This window comes from Dermacentor variabilis, chromosome 2 (genome assembly GCF_050947875.1).
Source record: "Dermacentor variabilis isolate Ectoservices chromosome 2, ASM5094787v1, whole genome shotgun sequence".
Classification (NCBI taxonomy): domain Eukaryota; kingdom Metazoa; phylum Arthropoda; class Arachnida; order Ixodida; family Ixodidae; genus Dermacentor; species Dermacentor variabilis.
The window spans coordinates 145,661,567-145,676,961 of NC_134569.1; the positions used below are offsets into that span (position 1 = coordinate 145,661,567).

The 15,395-nt window shown below is 47.0% G+C and overlaps 1 protein-coding gene across 1 annotated transcript in view; it reads right to left on the bottom strand.

Annotated features, from left to right (window-relative positions):
- LOC142570480 (high-affinity choline transporter 1-like) overlaps positions 1-15,395 on the bottom strand; it is a 51,801-nt gene that overhangs the window by 19,564 nt on the left and 16,842 nt on the right. The window contains exons 5-7 of the mRNA XM_075678863.1: positions 12,527-12,675; positions 4,241-4,390; positions 1,349-1,478 (exon numbers count right to left, since the gene is read on the bottom strand). Of these exons, the coding sequence (XP_075534978.1) occupies positions 1,349-1,478; positions 4,241-4,390; positions 12,527-12,675 (429 nt within the window). The remainder of the gene's footprint in view (positions 1-1,348; positions 1,479-4,240; positions 4,391-12,526; positions 12,676-15,395) is intronic.

The following is a 15,395-nucleotide window of genomic DNA, read 5'->3' on the forward strand; positions in this document are numbered from 1 at the left end:
GTTGATTCCTGCAATGGCAGATGCAGACGACGATGTTCTGACGACAGGCTGTTTGTCGCGGCTGGCTCGGAGCGCTCGGTCGTCGATCGTGGTTCCGCCGCCGCCGCTGGAAGTTAACTTCGGCCGTAGCCAAGAGGTGGCACTTAGGTGGTGCTTAAGACGGCACGCCGCCGGCGGCACGCCGCGCGCGTTTTGACGCCAGTGTGTCCGTACCTTAAGGAAGCGCGGCAGCGAACGAAGTGACTATCGTGTTGTCTATTGCTTCAAAGCAAACTGAGCACCGAGAACACACAGCACGCGCAAGGCTACGAGCCTTCGACGCACCTAGACTGCCCCCAACGCAGATCGCTCTCAAGACACAGCCGCGCGACCACGCACAGCCACAGTAGAACGCTGCCTCCCCCACTCCCCCCCCGTCCCTGCCCTCCCTCCAGTGTCGCACAACGTTGGGTGCCTCGCGCGCGGCGGAAGACGGCGCACTTCCTCCGCGCTCTCCTCCCTTTCGACCCCGTCGTGGTTGCTTAGTGGCTTTGGTGTTGCGCTGCTAAGCACGAGGTCGCGGGATCAAATTCCGCCCGCGGCCACTGCATTTCGATGGGGGCGAAATGCAAAAAACAAAACAAAAACAAAAACACCCGTGTGCTTAGATTTAGGCGCACGTTAAGGAACCACAGGTGGTCTAAATTAATCCGCAGTCCCCCACTACGGCGTGCCTCATAATCAGATCGTGGTTTTGGCACGTAAAACCCCATAGTTTCAATTTTTCATTTGTTTCCCTCCGTTTCGCGCAGGCGAGGTTGAGCAACCGTCGGCTGCCCTCGCAAGCGTTTACTCGCGCATACAGCGTAGGGCGCGCGGCGACGGTGTTATCGCCCTTGGACTTTATGCGGAACGTTATGGCGACGCCAACGGTGGCAGTAGAAATGCGCTTAAAGTGTCGATGTAATTGCTATCGCAATAAAAAGCGGTACGGTATTAACTGCTGCTTACAGCGCATTTCTGAAACAACTTTCTCTTTTGTTGAAGTGACTGTAAGACCGTTATTTTCTAACCGTGTCACTGCAGAATAGCACACATTCTCCTATAGGAAACTAATCGCCTTCGCGTGAGCTGTATGTTGATTTAGTAGCACTGTGTCATCTACGTGTAATAACAACAACAACAACAACAACAACAACAACAACAACAAATAAAGACTTCACGGTATGAGTCACACGTCCTTCTATTGCGCTGTTGCTCGGCGTGGTGTTTTTGTTACCTTTGCGGTTAATTTGGTTAATTGATATTGATTGATTTGGCCGCTTCATAATTTTTATACTGCACCAATGCTGGCTGTATGCGTGCGTACTTGTAGTCTTGGCCACGGCGCCGATGATCATGGACGGGCAGGCCAATAAGAGGCAGCCGAGGGCGGACAAGAAGGAAACCAGTTGCGCCTCGAAATCGCTCCTACAGGCCAGCATGAATTTGAAGTACACCTGCAATTATCGCGAAGGGAAGCGTGCGCTCAGGCTTCGCACTGCGAGATGGCTGCAAGGTACAAGAGGAGCGTAACGAGAACTGGTGGCAGTCAGCCTTAACCACAGGTCGATGAGCGCCCGCAGTGGGTTATAAATGGCCCAATCGGATAGGCGTTCGCAGCCGTCAAATTCGAAAAAAATTGTCGTTGTGCAGCAGAACGTGAATGCGTGCCAGGCCGTGGTGCGTATTGAGTGGCCTCTTGCGTCCAGGTTACTGGCAACTGGCACAGCTTCTCTTGCTTTATATACTTTGTGGGCATGAAAGGGGAGGAGGGGAAGGAGGGGAGAGAGACACGACCTTGAAGTTAATTACTACCGGCACAACCTCGCCACAGCTGTATCTCTCCGCGTCTTCTTAACTCTTCCGTGCTTCAACGTTGACGCAAGAGGCACCAACGCTGGGCGCATTGACGCTGCCGAATGGCATTGCGCTTCCGCAGTTTGCGCACTGCGACAAAAATGTAACTGTCATGAAAAAGAAACGATGCGGGCATTGTCCGTGGACGGTGACCTTTGTTCATTATTTCTTTTTCAATCCAAGTGAGGCGCCACCTTGAGTTTCCCTTCAACAATTTCTAGAGGAAAACGTAGCGCTGGTATCTACGGGAGCTGGAAGCATGGCACTTCAGCGAGCGTGCAGTTTTGCACTCCCGTAAGGATGCTGTCTAGTACCATGGGTAACACCCCAACCGTTAAAGCTTTAAAGATTTCTTATAGCGCACGACAGCGAGCTGTAAGTAGACGTGCGATACGAAAAGGCATGGTTGAAAGCAGTGCAATATTATAGCCCTGAAGGCACAGAAATGTCTGACGAGAGGATTTGACAGTGATAGCACTGAACGTTTATTTCATGCACGTTTCGTATCGTCTGTCGCAGGTATAATCTCTGTTACTCTTAAGAAAAAGTCCGCAAACCAAATATGTTCATTGGTGCCCACCAACGATTTGATCTTATCCTTTAAGGATGAAGGTGTTAGCGACGGGAACGACGCGTTGTATACAGGAATATGCGTAAGCTTTGTCCTTCTGACTTCGAACTACTTTGGGGAAACTGACCATATTCAACGAAACGTTGCGTTACAAATGCAAGAATGAGCAATAATTCAACATGTGCGCAGAGACCTAGGTATTGCCTTCACACGTTTAGAAAAAAAAGTAATATTTATTAATGAAGAAAAACACAGAGTAATAAATCAAGTCACAAGACTCTGAAGCCAAGAGCACGAAGATGAAACGAAGGCGTGTACTACAAACTGTTCACGTGGCGCAGCTGAGTGATTACAGCGCCAGTGTTCCCTGTTGTTACTTTAGTAGGAAACTGTTACGCACAGTACGCTTGATCCAATAATTTCTCGATGCTGTAATCAGGGCCGAGACAGTGCACAGACTTTCGTTGCTCGATTCCGTTCCTTTCTGACCATCTACCGTTCTCGACCAGCCCGTCATGGCGATAGCATAAAGGTGGAGCGCCGCTTTGACTGCTGACGCAGGTGCGAAAGAAAAAAAGAAACGAGAAAAAATACGAAAGCTAGAATAGAATTGTTACACTCGTTCAGCGCAGTTATTTCATGTTGAGAACATCGCTGTTGTTATAATTGAGCGTTACGGTTTGTTCATTACGCACATCCAGCACTTCGCATTAGTGTAGGCTTTTTCGCAGTCATGATCATGAGCGCCACAAATTTACGGTTAAAAATCCAGAGAAAAAACGGAGAATGCGGGAGATGGAAATTCAAGACGATGAGCAAAATGTGAACAAGGTGAATGCAGGAGCCAACGTTTCGACAAGTGGACTTGTCTTCTTCAAGGCTTCAAGACTTGCCTTGAAGAAGACAAGTCCACTTGTCGAAACGTTGGCTCCTGCATTCACCTTGTTCACGTTTTGCTCACAAATTTACGGTTAGTAATACAAGCCGTTTCAATTATACCTATGGGAACGTAATAGAGGAAGGCACTGATAAATCGGAACAGAGTGTGCTGCTGCCTCTTTTGCATGCTAGCCCGCACACCTTTGCATTGTTGCTGGCATTAAATCTATTGCCTCATTACTGCCTATAGAAGTACAAGGGTACATGTTGAACAGCCGGTTAAAGGCGTTTACCTGAGTGCTGTAGACATGGCTGGATTCTAGAAAAATGGGTTTCTAAGCGTATATCAATACGCTGCACTGCTCATCGTTCAATCATTAATGCCAGTTAACCATTAAGCTCTTACTCGCTGTGACTCGTCACAGCATGGACCAGAGTTCGCCACCACACCACATTACCGCATCACTGCATCACATCAGCCTATGTATAACGTTTATCAGTTGGATTATACTGCCGCACTCACCTTGAAATTTCAATATATCACGAAGTAAATTGTGCGCGTTCGGTCCCGCAAGGAAAGCCGCAGAACCACACACATTCTACTGCGGCGCAGGCATCATGTCTGGGTGACCTAGAGTACCAAAAGTTGCCACAATATTAAGGTATAGTATTTGTCTTTCAGCCATTATGAATTGCATTCTCAAACACTCGAAACACTGCCTGAACGCGTCAAAGGACTTCTCTTCGTTTATCTCTTCGCATGTTGATGCCGTGTCGTGAAAAAAGGCTCAACCTGTGATGGCTGAATGCCCTGCTCCCCCCCCCCCCCCTCCGCCCATGAAAAAAAGATGATATGGGGACAAATAAACCGGCTAAAGGACTGCAAGGCTCCCAAGCGTAGCGACCACCCACCTGCCAAGGGATGCCCCCTAGTGCAGTGGTGGCCAATTCGTCGATGATGGAGTTTGCATGGTCCACGCTGATTGAGCCTATCCAGTCGCCCTCGGGCAACGGAACTGTACCGACGGCCTTGTTGGTCATGCAGTAAGGCACGCACAGCGCCTGCGGAGAGTTCGTGCAGACTTTTTTTATTGCGCGGAGCTCGGTATATCGATCACCATTTTCGGGAAACAACGCGCTTTTGATCACGACGCTTTAGCGAATAGTTGGTGCTATATTACACGTGTCTATAAGGTGCTAGCATAAGCGAAGCTACTAGTATGACACGAACCGCTGAAGAAAACGCAATTTGCTGGTTTTTCACGGTTCTCTAAAAAAAGAAAAAGACCAGTCGCGAAGTTTATATAGATATATGAACAACGTGGCAAATCTTAGAGGCGATAGGCAGGCAGGCTCTGACATCTTTGGGTTAATTAGAGGTAAAATGAAAATTGTTACACCCTCATTTTCAGATCGTTCAGAAGCGTTTTACAAAACGCCTATAAAGGTTCTACGCTTCCCTGAAATATCAAAATTTCATACTTAGATGAAACGAGGACCATCTTTTTTAGTGAAGCGTACAAAAAGTTTTAAGTATGTGGGTTAATTATACGTATGTAAAATATTTAGCAAATACCCGTTTTCTGCTCACTTTTATGCGTTACACAAGGCGTGTAGTTACTTTTCTTGGTTTCCTCAGATAACAATGCAAAAGGCGTTCTTTATATTTCATTGAAAAATGGCGCATGTTGTGAGTGACGAATTATCCATGTTTCATCGGAGTAGGCTTTATGGAAATTTACTTAAAGCGTCCAAGAGTGCAAGCTGCCTTTACACGTACAAAATGCTTCCTGGAGTCCTAAAAGATTGTACTGGAGAACAAATTCAAATTAACTTGAAATAAGTTGCATGCATGTTCACTGCAATGTGCCACATAACTTTCACGTTCGTTGCGTGAATGGAAGCGTTGAAAATAATTAATAGACCCTCGTGTTCTTCCTATTTTAATATGTGTGTTTTACGAGGCTTGTAGTTAGTTTTTCAGGTGTCATCGAACATATAACCTTGTTTATATTTGCTGAAAAGAAGGAGCACTTTATGAGTGACGAGGAGGCAAAGTTCCATGTGCCTGAGGTATTTTCTGTCTGTGCAGTTAAGTACGCATACAACTGATCCGGAGCGTTATCAGCGTTTTTTAGCGAGCTGCACAAACCTTAGCGCTCTGCCCTGGCATAACTGCTAAAGCCACCATGATCAAATTTAGTGATAACGGAAGCAACGCTATTGAAAACGAGCGTGCGAAGTTAATGTAGTACCTGTAAAATAATTCCTAAGCCAGTGATTGAAAGCGTTATCAGGGCAATTAACCATATTTTATGTTTGCTAATCGCCTGGAAGAAGACTGCTACATACCAAGTTTATATTCTATGAAAACAAGGCGCACGCCATGGGTTACGTGTATGTCAAGTATTAGAAGTGTTTGGTATAAAATAAGTTTTAATTGCTCCGAAGCGTTATAAGAGTGTTTTAAGAGCAGCGATAAATGCATCCAGCTTTCTGGTCTACAAATACCACCGATATAAAAGTGAGGAAAATGAAAACTGTGGAAAAATTATGCTAAATCTGTTTGCGAAGTTCAAGGGTGTGTATCAAATACATTCATTGCAAAAAATATTGTTTACAAAGTACTCGAAAGTGTTACATGGCCGTTGAGCCCGGCTATGTTTTCTAACGTCCAGAGACACATCTACGGTACGCCAAGTTTATATCTGGTGGCACTGGAGTCATGTTCAATGTTTAGTGTGGTGAAACATTATTTGTCCTGGCTTATAGTTACAAACATTGCAAATAATTACTGAACCCTTACAGTTCTTTCGCTCGAACATTATACGTATTATGCGCTTCGCAATAGGCTTCCCCGGTGGGCTCTGTGAATTAAAGAAGGCACATCATTTAGGTTTGTTTAAAAATATAGACAAGTTATGGGTAATCTGTAAGTGAAGTTCAAAGTATGTGGTCTAATCACGGGCTTCGCAGTGAATTACGTGTGAATGCAGTCTGGAGTGCTATAGCTGTATTTTACGAGCAACATAAGATTTACCCCGCTGCGATTGGTGAACTATGAACGACATAAAATTTAGCCAAAATTAGGAAACATTATAGCCAACGTCATCGCGAAGTAAGATTCTTGCGGATGAATTACGGCCTTCGTAAAAAAAATTCCTGACCAAGTGTTCGAAAGTGTTATACGCGGACAAGGATTCAAAGGTGCTAAGTGTATGCGCAGATTGTTTTAAGGTATGTGGTCTTATTACAGGCGACTGAAATGTTTAATTTAGCTGTTCGTAAAAAACATCTTCGCTGGAAACTGGCTTGTGATTTCGTAAGGCAGCACGAAACAGCCGTCTTCTTTTTCTTTGCCTTCGATCTGCGTGCGTAGACGAGGTACGAGCAATGCACACATGTAACAAGAATGAAGGATTCAGGTATAAGTGGTTCCCCTGACTTAAAGGGACACTAAATACAAATCTAAACGAAGTAGTCGAGTAGGGCTCGAGAAATTCTAAGGCGTCAATACTATTTCGACCAGAGGTTTAGTAATCGAGAAATTGAAGTAAATGCAGGGCGCGACTATGAGACTCCTCCTGGACATTCAAGTACTCGCCCGATGACGAAGGCGCTCCTCATTTAATTTCTTTCACTAGTACTCCACCACTGGTTATAAAAGCATCATTGTATTGCATTATAAGACGAAAGAAAATGCCACTTGTCCAGTTCTGTTTCAATTTTAGAAAAAATAATTCATTGGCATCAGTCTTGACAACGACACGGGCGATCGAAAGGTTTCGTTTTCGCTCGACTCTGCGCCGCCCGTGCTTTCGCGTTTCAGTAGTTTCGTTATCGAGTAGCGCATGCGCTGGTTTTGCTGGCTCGCCAAACTCGCACAAGTTGCAAGTAGCAGAGAATTCCACTTCCATGTGGTGTTGCGGGATGCCCAAACGGTCTACGCCACTTGTCCAAAAGCAGCTGTAGCAGCGAATCCATCGCTCTGTTTTGTCTCGGTTTCTCCGTGGCCGCACGTTCGCGTTTTGTGCAAAAAGCCGTACCGCCTTCTCTCGGTCGCCGTTTTACTCATCGACAAAAGCAAATGGCGGTTATGGCGTATGCAACGTCACCATTCCTCGGTTGGATGGCGGAAGATTTGAATTGCGATAAAGGTATATGCGGACCCTTCAGATGCAGTTTTCTCGTAAACTAAGTCTCTTCTTGGCACGAAACGAGCGTTGCGAGGTTTCTGGAATGTAATTTAAGTCGTCCATGTCGACTTAGCTTTTGTCTTTAGTATCCCTATAATCTATGTGCCATAGGCGTTTACATTCACACAGAGAATAGATTTCGTATTCTGATCCTTCGCATGACTCGTATACGGTGTTTTACAAACGGAGCAACGAAGACGGCTCGCCCTCAGTCAACCTTATGGGATATTTATGTCGTGTGTCATAGATGCAGTAACAATTACTACTAACATATGGTAGCCAGCAGTGACAACACCACACACACACACACACACACACACACACACACACACACACACACACACACACACACACACACACACACACACACACACACACACACACACACACACACACACACACACACACACACACACACACACACACACACACACACACACACACACACACACACACACACACACACACACACACACACACACACACACACACACACACACACGCACACACGCACACACACACACACACACACGCACACACGCACGCACGCACGCACGCACGCACACACACACACACACACACGATAAGCTTTCGAACGAACTGGGTCCGATGAGGTTAACTCGAGGTCGTGAACGATCGCCGTTGTCCTGCCCGGTGTATCTGAAGAAACGTCTTTAAATTCAAACACGAGTTCCCTCAGTTCGGCCCTTTGATTGGGATTCAACTCCGCCTGTTCTACTAACTTCTCAATGGTCTCATGAATGTCTTTTGCCTCCGTCACTGCTGTTAACTCTGGAAAGTCGACAGGCATTTCCTGAGGTTGGTTAATCAACGAGGGTTTCAGGATCATTACCTTTGCCCCAACTTCAAGATGTCGCGTGCGAGCCGTCCCGGCATAGTAATGCTTAGCATTGCTTTGTGCCTTACGCATTTCCTGCTCAGCAATCATTGTGGCAGGGCTTACGTTCTATATCTTTCTCCTGCATTCTGCCTCTCCAGACATTTCAGGCTCCGGCGCTTGCATTACCTCTTCATTAGCCGGTGCACTTTTCGCATTATCCCCTATACGGCTGTCCTGTTCGGTACTGGGTGACGAATCCTCCGTCAAACCTGTCTCCTTCCCCACTGGACATTCGTACACTGCCTTGGCCGCGAGCTCCCTTGCCCTGGAACGAGTTAAGGCTTGCACTATCCCTTCACTAAACCCGGTTCCCCTGCGTCGCAGCAAACCCTCAGATTTGTTACAAAACATATGGATACTGAGGCGCAAGATGTGCCGAGACGGCAGCTTCAATGTCCAGCGCTCCAAAAGGGCCTTCGATACGAATCTTGGCTACAGGGAGACAAACACTGGAGGTTTCCACGGCTTGCCTTATCCAAGCACGTTCTCACGTGAACTTGCCTTCCTCAACGTAAGACTGATGCACCACGTCCATTGTGGCTGCCGAGTCATGAAGCACTCTACACGGTTTGCCGTTTACCACGAGGTCTCCAATGTACGGTTCTAACAATTTCAGATTTTCCTTGTTACTAGTTTGTGACATCAACACAAGTTTGGGATTTTTGCATCCCACGGAGATATGCCCTGTTTGCTAGCATTGCAGCAAACTATTGGTTTCTTGGCCTCGAAAGCTTTTTTCTTTTGCCTTTCTGCCCTCTGCTCGGGTGACTCCTCCCTTCCTCTGCTGTTCTCGTCACTAATTTTCACCGAATCTGACCTTTCCTTTGACTTATACTGATTTGACTTCGACCACCGCTATGGCTTGTCGGGTCTGTATTTATTCACCTTCTTCTTAGGAGGTTCGTTGCCTTCATTGCCCAGCGAGTTAAGTACTCCTCAGCGAGATTTGCCGCTCTCGTGATAGTGTCTACGCCTGGTCTATCTTCAACCCAATACCTGATGCTTACTGGCAGCCGGCGGTAGAACTGTTCTAAAGCAACGCACTGCATTGTCTTTTCGGCGTCGCCGAGTGCACCCTCTTCTCTGAGCCATTCCTTCAGGTTTACCTCCAAGGTGTATGCAAAATCTGAGTAAGACTCGCTTTTGGTCTTCTCGACTGCCCTGAATTTTCGCCTGAATGCTCCTGTTGATAACCTATACTTTTTAAGGCGATTCGCTTTGGAGTCATCGAAGTCCTCTGCTTCTTCTTTCCCCATGCGGGCAATGATGTCAGCTACTTCACGTGGCAGTAACGTAAGCAAGCGTTGCGGCCACGTGTTTCTCGCGAATTTTGCCTTCTCACACGTGCGCTCAAACTGTACCAGAAAAAGACCTATGTCCCCTCCTACTGCGTAGGGAGCCATCAAGTCTGTCATTCAGCGCTCGCTTTCACGTGCCTCTGTGCGAGGTCTTTCATTATTTTGAGCTTTCAGGAGCTCAATCTCTAGGCGCTTCATTTCGAGGTCGCGCTCTTCTTTGGCCTCACGTGATGCGCGCTCGTGCTCTTCAATCTCTAGGCGCTTCAGTTCGAGTTCGTCGCGTGCAACACGGTCGCGCTCTTCTTTTTCGTCTAGGCGCTTACGTTTTCTTTTCCCTCTAGACGCTTATGCTCTTCTTTTTCCTCTAGGCGCTTACGCTCTTCCTCTTTCTCTGCAATGCTCTCTAGGCGTTCCTTCAGTTCATCGTCATCTGACCCGATCGCTTCGATCGCCTCAATGATCTCCGACTTTCTCTTTGATTCGGCAATTTGGAGGCCCAACTCTTTGGCCAAGCTTAACAATTCCAGCTTCTTTAGTGGCTTCAAGTTCATGGCTGCCCTTAGTGCTGCTAACTCTTCACTCTATAACAACCTTGACGTACGCAAATTTCCGTCAACGGTTAAAGAAAATCACTGCACTGTACTTTCCAAAAAATACGTAAAGCCTAGAGGTATCTTAGTGAAGAAAAGCCCTGCACTCACCATATGCAGTCATGAATCCAGACACCTTCCTTCCGAACGTTGTCGCCATGACGAAGAGGCTACGATCTCGTAGTTGTCGTCCAAGTTGGGGTCTCCAGGGTTGTGTATCCCAATCGCTGCCAGTCAGTTTGTTGCGTACTCCAAGGTAGCGTATCGTACTGCTGCCGAGTTGTAGCGACGCTTGCCTATTGAAGCTCTACCGACGTTGCTATTGGGTGGCGTGGCGTTGTCGGCGGGCTGCAGGCATGCGGTAGACCATGGCGACCGGGCAAGGACGAGACGATTTCTAGTGCGAAACTTGCACGGTTTATTGAAAGGTTGATGAAAAATGATGAGAAGAGAATGAAGTGATCTTAAGGCACATTTCGGAGACCCTTAAATAGGCTCTCTACAATCGTGGGAGGGATCTTGCTTCGGTCGACGTCACATGACAGGCACAGAGTCTGATTCGCGGAAAGAGGGCCCCTCCTCCTCTGGTCATACTGAGCCTCTGGCTACACCGAGTTTGCTGCAAGGAGGAGGGCGTCCCGCCTCCGGTTATACCAAGCCTTAGGGCCGGGGATTGTAGGCGCTTGTCCTTCTCTTTTGGGCGTTGCTGGTTCGCGGAAGTTCCCCTGTAGAGCTGGACCGTTCAAGGAAAGGGTCCCTCTAAAGTCACACACACACACACACGCACACACACAGACACAGACACACACAGAGAGAGAGAGAGAGAGAGAGAGAGAGACACACACACACACACACACACACACACACACACACACACACACACGCACACGCACACACACACACACACACACACACACACACACACACACACACACACACACACACACACAAAAGAGGCCTGAAAACACTGCGGGGCTTCCACCAGACCGGCAGACACTCAGATGACCATGGCGAATTAGGAAGTCACGCTTCATTTTGACGAGGCATGGTGGGAGAAAGTCCTTTCTGCACGAGGTGCTTGACGCCAGCCGTAACAGGTGTCAGAATCTAGGTGGGTCGACGGCTCGTGGTTTCGTGCGTGCTGTGTGTTCTCGCTGCTCAGTTTGCGTTGAAGCGATAGGCAGCAGGAATTTCGCTTCACTCGCTGCTGTTGCGACGCTTTCTCACGCCAGCGTTTCGACAGCGTGTGCCCGTGGTCATCGAGTGTGATGTGTTCATGTCTGCTGTGCGCGCTGACACCATACTTGTTAATTTAGTTAGCAAGCGAAATGTTTAGATACGGACGGTAAAAACGCTATCCTTACTTCGTATGGCTATCTACTACTTTCCTAGTGCAATCGATGCTCCGCCTTTCTGGCTAAACTGCAGCTTTCTTTCTATTCTGTCTTTCTTCCCTCTAGTGGTGGGAGACAAGGAATTGTATTTCTTTTAGGGGCAATCGCAGTATACATACGTCGTAAATAAACGCAAACATAATATCTTATAAGAGGTTGTGCAGAGCGGATACATTAGGCAAGATACATGCTCTATGATAGTTAAACTGAACATGCCTTCTGTGTATCCTAAGTACGGCTCTCGATATTTCTTTTTGGAGTGCTTTGAATGTATCTCTGTTCGATAAGATTCCACTTGCTCCGCACAGTGTATGTTTTTTTGCTTCATCATTCGTTTATAGTCGGACGCCAGATGCAGAAACCGAAAGCGTGGCATGTGTTATCGTATTCCGCACATGCAAGATACATATCTCGTATCAAGTATCAACAGAATGCAGAAGCAAATTTGCAGGGGTTATTCAGTCCTCGTACATGGAGTTCCTTATGAAGAGAAATAGTATTTTTTTTTATTTGAAAAAGCCAGCTACGCAAAACACTCGCGCCTGTACGAGCTACACCGGCAGCTCGCGTCACTTAGTTGCTTCTCATATCCGACCTCCCGTCGACATCAAGCAGAAGCCCATCCACTCGTGCGCTAATGTGGTTATTGAGCACCGATAGGCGACAAGTTGCGTTCTTAATTTATTGTTATGGCTGCCTAGCGCGGCATTTTTGTGTTGTTAACTTCATACGCATAGATACATTTTTTTGTACGCTTTCTTTAATGCAGCGCTGACGTGGAACTTGAGAGCATGGCAAAAAAGAAGCAGTTTCTCATACCAGTCCGAGCCCCATGACTCCGACGTGCACGACGTCCGTAGAGGCCACTGAGTACAGTCCGCCCAGTGCAGTGTACAAGAAGGTGAACATCGCGGAGATGACGATCGCCAGGTACATGTTCACCTCCACGATCACACGCATCGACGAGCCTGCATCCATGTGCGCGCATCAAGAATGGCCACAAAGAAAGGAAAGAAGAAGGAAAAAAATTACTGTGACGTTTCATTTCCCGAACGAGGGTGACGCGCAAGCGCACGGGCGCTACAGACGCTCGTTGGCTGTCCTGTCCCCAAGTTTACGGCAGGCGTAAGAAGCGATGTGGATTTATCACTGTCTACGAAGATCAGAAATCGGACTTTTATCCAAAATAACTGTATACATAAAGGCGCTTTCTTTTTGGCACGCTGTTCAGCCGCCCGTATTTCAGGGCAACAATGAGCGTCCCAACAACAGGATCGCCGCGGGAAGTTGCTGACCGCTGAACAGGCAGTCGGCCACTCAATTTTACGGGACACGGAATTTGCGCAAACAAAAAGCTGAATTCCGTCGACGCCTGGTTACACAACCTCGGATTCAAAGTTACAGACTGTAGTAGTTCCAGACTGTGCAGGCTGCCCATTGATCGATTGAACAATAAGCGCCATGCCTTATAACATCGGCGAACTTCCCATTTGCCGTGAACCCATGTCGCATAAACTTTTGTAGCCGAATGCACTCACCTAGCATTAGCTTTCTGGTCGAGGGCATAGAGTAGCAATGAGGCGCTGCTATAAGAGAGCTCAAGTCAGCTTGCGTTAAGCTCGCGTTCCAACGCACGGGACCGAATGCCAAGCTGATCGCTGAACAACGATAGTCACCGGGACACGGACTCTTTCCCTTCGGACTCCCGTTCCCTTTCTATGACGGCTCACCGAAGGACGCACACACTTGTCCGTGCAACTGAGTGGCTCGATCAAGCTACCGACTGTTTGCAACAAGAGGGGTCTAGCGCTACCATGGGAAATGACGAGGCATCACTACATGGAATGCGATCGCGCGAGAAAAGGCTATGCTGTTTCATTGATCTATTTGCAAATAAATGTACTGGCAAAAGCTGGGCGGACATGTAAAAGCCTCGGTCACGTTTGCTAATAAACTACACACAACTGCAGACTCTCCTCGGGGATACAAAGCAGTTTTGCCAGAACCAACGGTCAAATTCGGCGCGTGACGCATTCAACGAAGGTCTTTTACGAATGGCACAAGGGTACTGCCTCCGTGTGGCAGATAGTGCGGCTTGTAGAGCACGACGTTATGCTCGATCCGCTTGTTGTAATGGCTTCACCTGTCAGCGACCTCGGTAGGACAGGGGCTTTAGGTCCTGATTTGGGTGCTTTTGACCGGTCATCCTGTCGTAAATATTTTCCACGGGGCGTTTGTGGCACAACATACGACAAAGAGGGGTGCTGCACAGCGCAATTTGAAAGCTAAGCAACACATACAATTAGACAACCACGAAAGTAGAACAGTGCAACACGTTTACCTGAGAAATGGAACCCCCAGACGTCACGAGTGTTGCTTCCACCGTCAGCGTCTTTTGCCCGTTGCGCTTCGGTTCCTTACCACTGATGCTAACACAATTACCAAACATTTGAACAAAACAAAAGATGACAATATCGCTGATGTTTCTTTTTTAGCTCTCGGTAGGTTTTGACTTTTTGTGGCAACTATTGATAAAGTGCCTAGCTTCTCCATTTACGCGGCATCATTCGTTCAAACCATGTTTTATTCATGTTCTGTGTAGTAACTCTGATTAAGACTACACTATACCCCATTAAGGCTCACTACCGAGCGCGCGGTGAACCCATAATATTTTCTTTTTGTAATTTCGCATGTTATCCTGCCCTGCAAACTTTATTTTTATCCTTTTCTCAGCGTTACCTCTACATGGTAAAAGGTTCTTGCTTAGTCTGTGCTTCACTTCTAGTATTGTTGGTCAAGGTCTGTCCAAGCGTGACCCTATAGAAAGGGTTAAGTGTTTGAACCCTTTCTCTTCGTACGGGGATGACAATATTTTTGTCCTTCTGCACATTATCAACCTCAAGACTGGAATGACAACAATGGTTTACGAGCTTGCATTCATCTTGTACCAACTCGCCCAACTTTCTCTTCTTTTGCATTCATATGGGCCACGCGAAATTGAAGACGACGCGCACACAAAGAAATCAAATAGCTGGGACGAACGCTTGTACGAGCAGTTCTGTTTCGGTATTTGTGTACGTCCGTTCTCCAATTTTGTACCGCCAATAGGAATACGAGCTCTAGCAACCAACTAGCCTGCTTTAACTCCTTGACACGAGGTAGCTGTCGTAGTGTATGGCACGCTACATGAAGAAGTCAAAAAACAGTATCCGGCTGAAACGGGTCAAGCGTAAATAAATGATGCAAAGTGTGATAGAATAAATGCCAAGAGCGTTTCCCAGGGGGCTAAAAAGCGCATGTGGGTAAGCTAGAAAATAAGACGTAGTAGGTACAATAAAGCGACACCTTCTCTGAGAAGTAGGACGGGTTTCGATACTGTAGGCAGTAGTTGGAGTAGAACCCTAGGTATGGATATAACATTTAAGGCGGAGATTTTTTGTAGGCTTTAGACGGGGTCAAACACTGTTCTCAGTACCGGTAGTTGGACTGTGAAGAGCAGCGTAGAGGGTGGTGGAGAGCTGGCGAATTCTGTCCAAAGAAAGTCCATCTTGCCAGGCTTGTCGAGGTGGTTACGGTAACATAAAAATGGCAAGTTCAATTATTTATTTTTTTCTGCGGAATTACTCTCTCCCTTGATTTTGGGTCAACTTTACGTGAAAGTATTGCAGAAAATTATTTTAGACGAAAC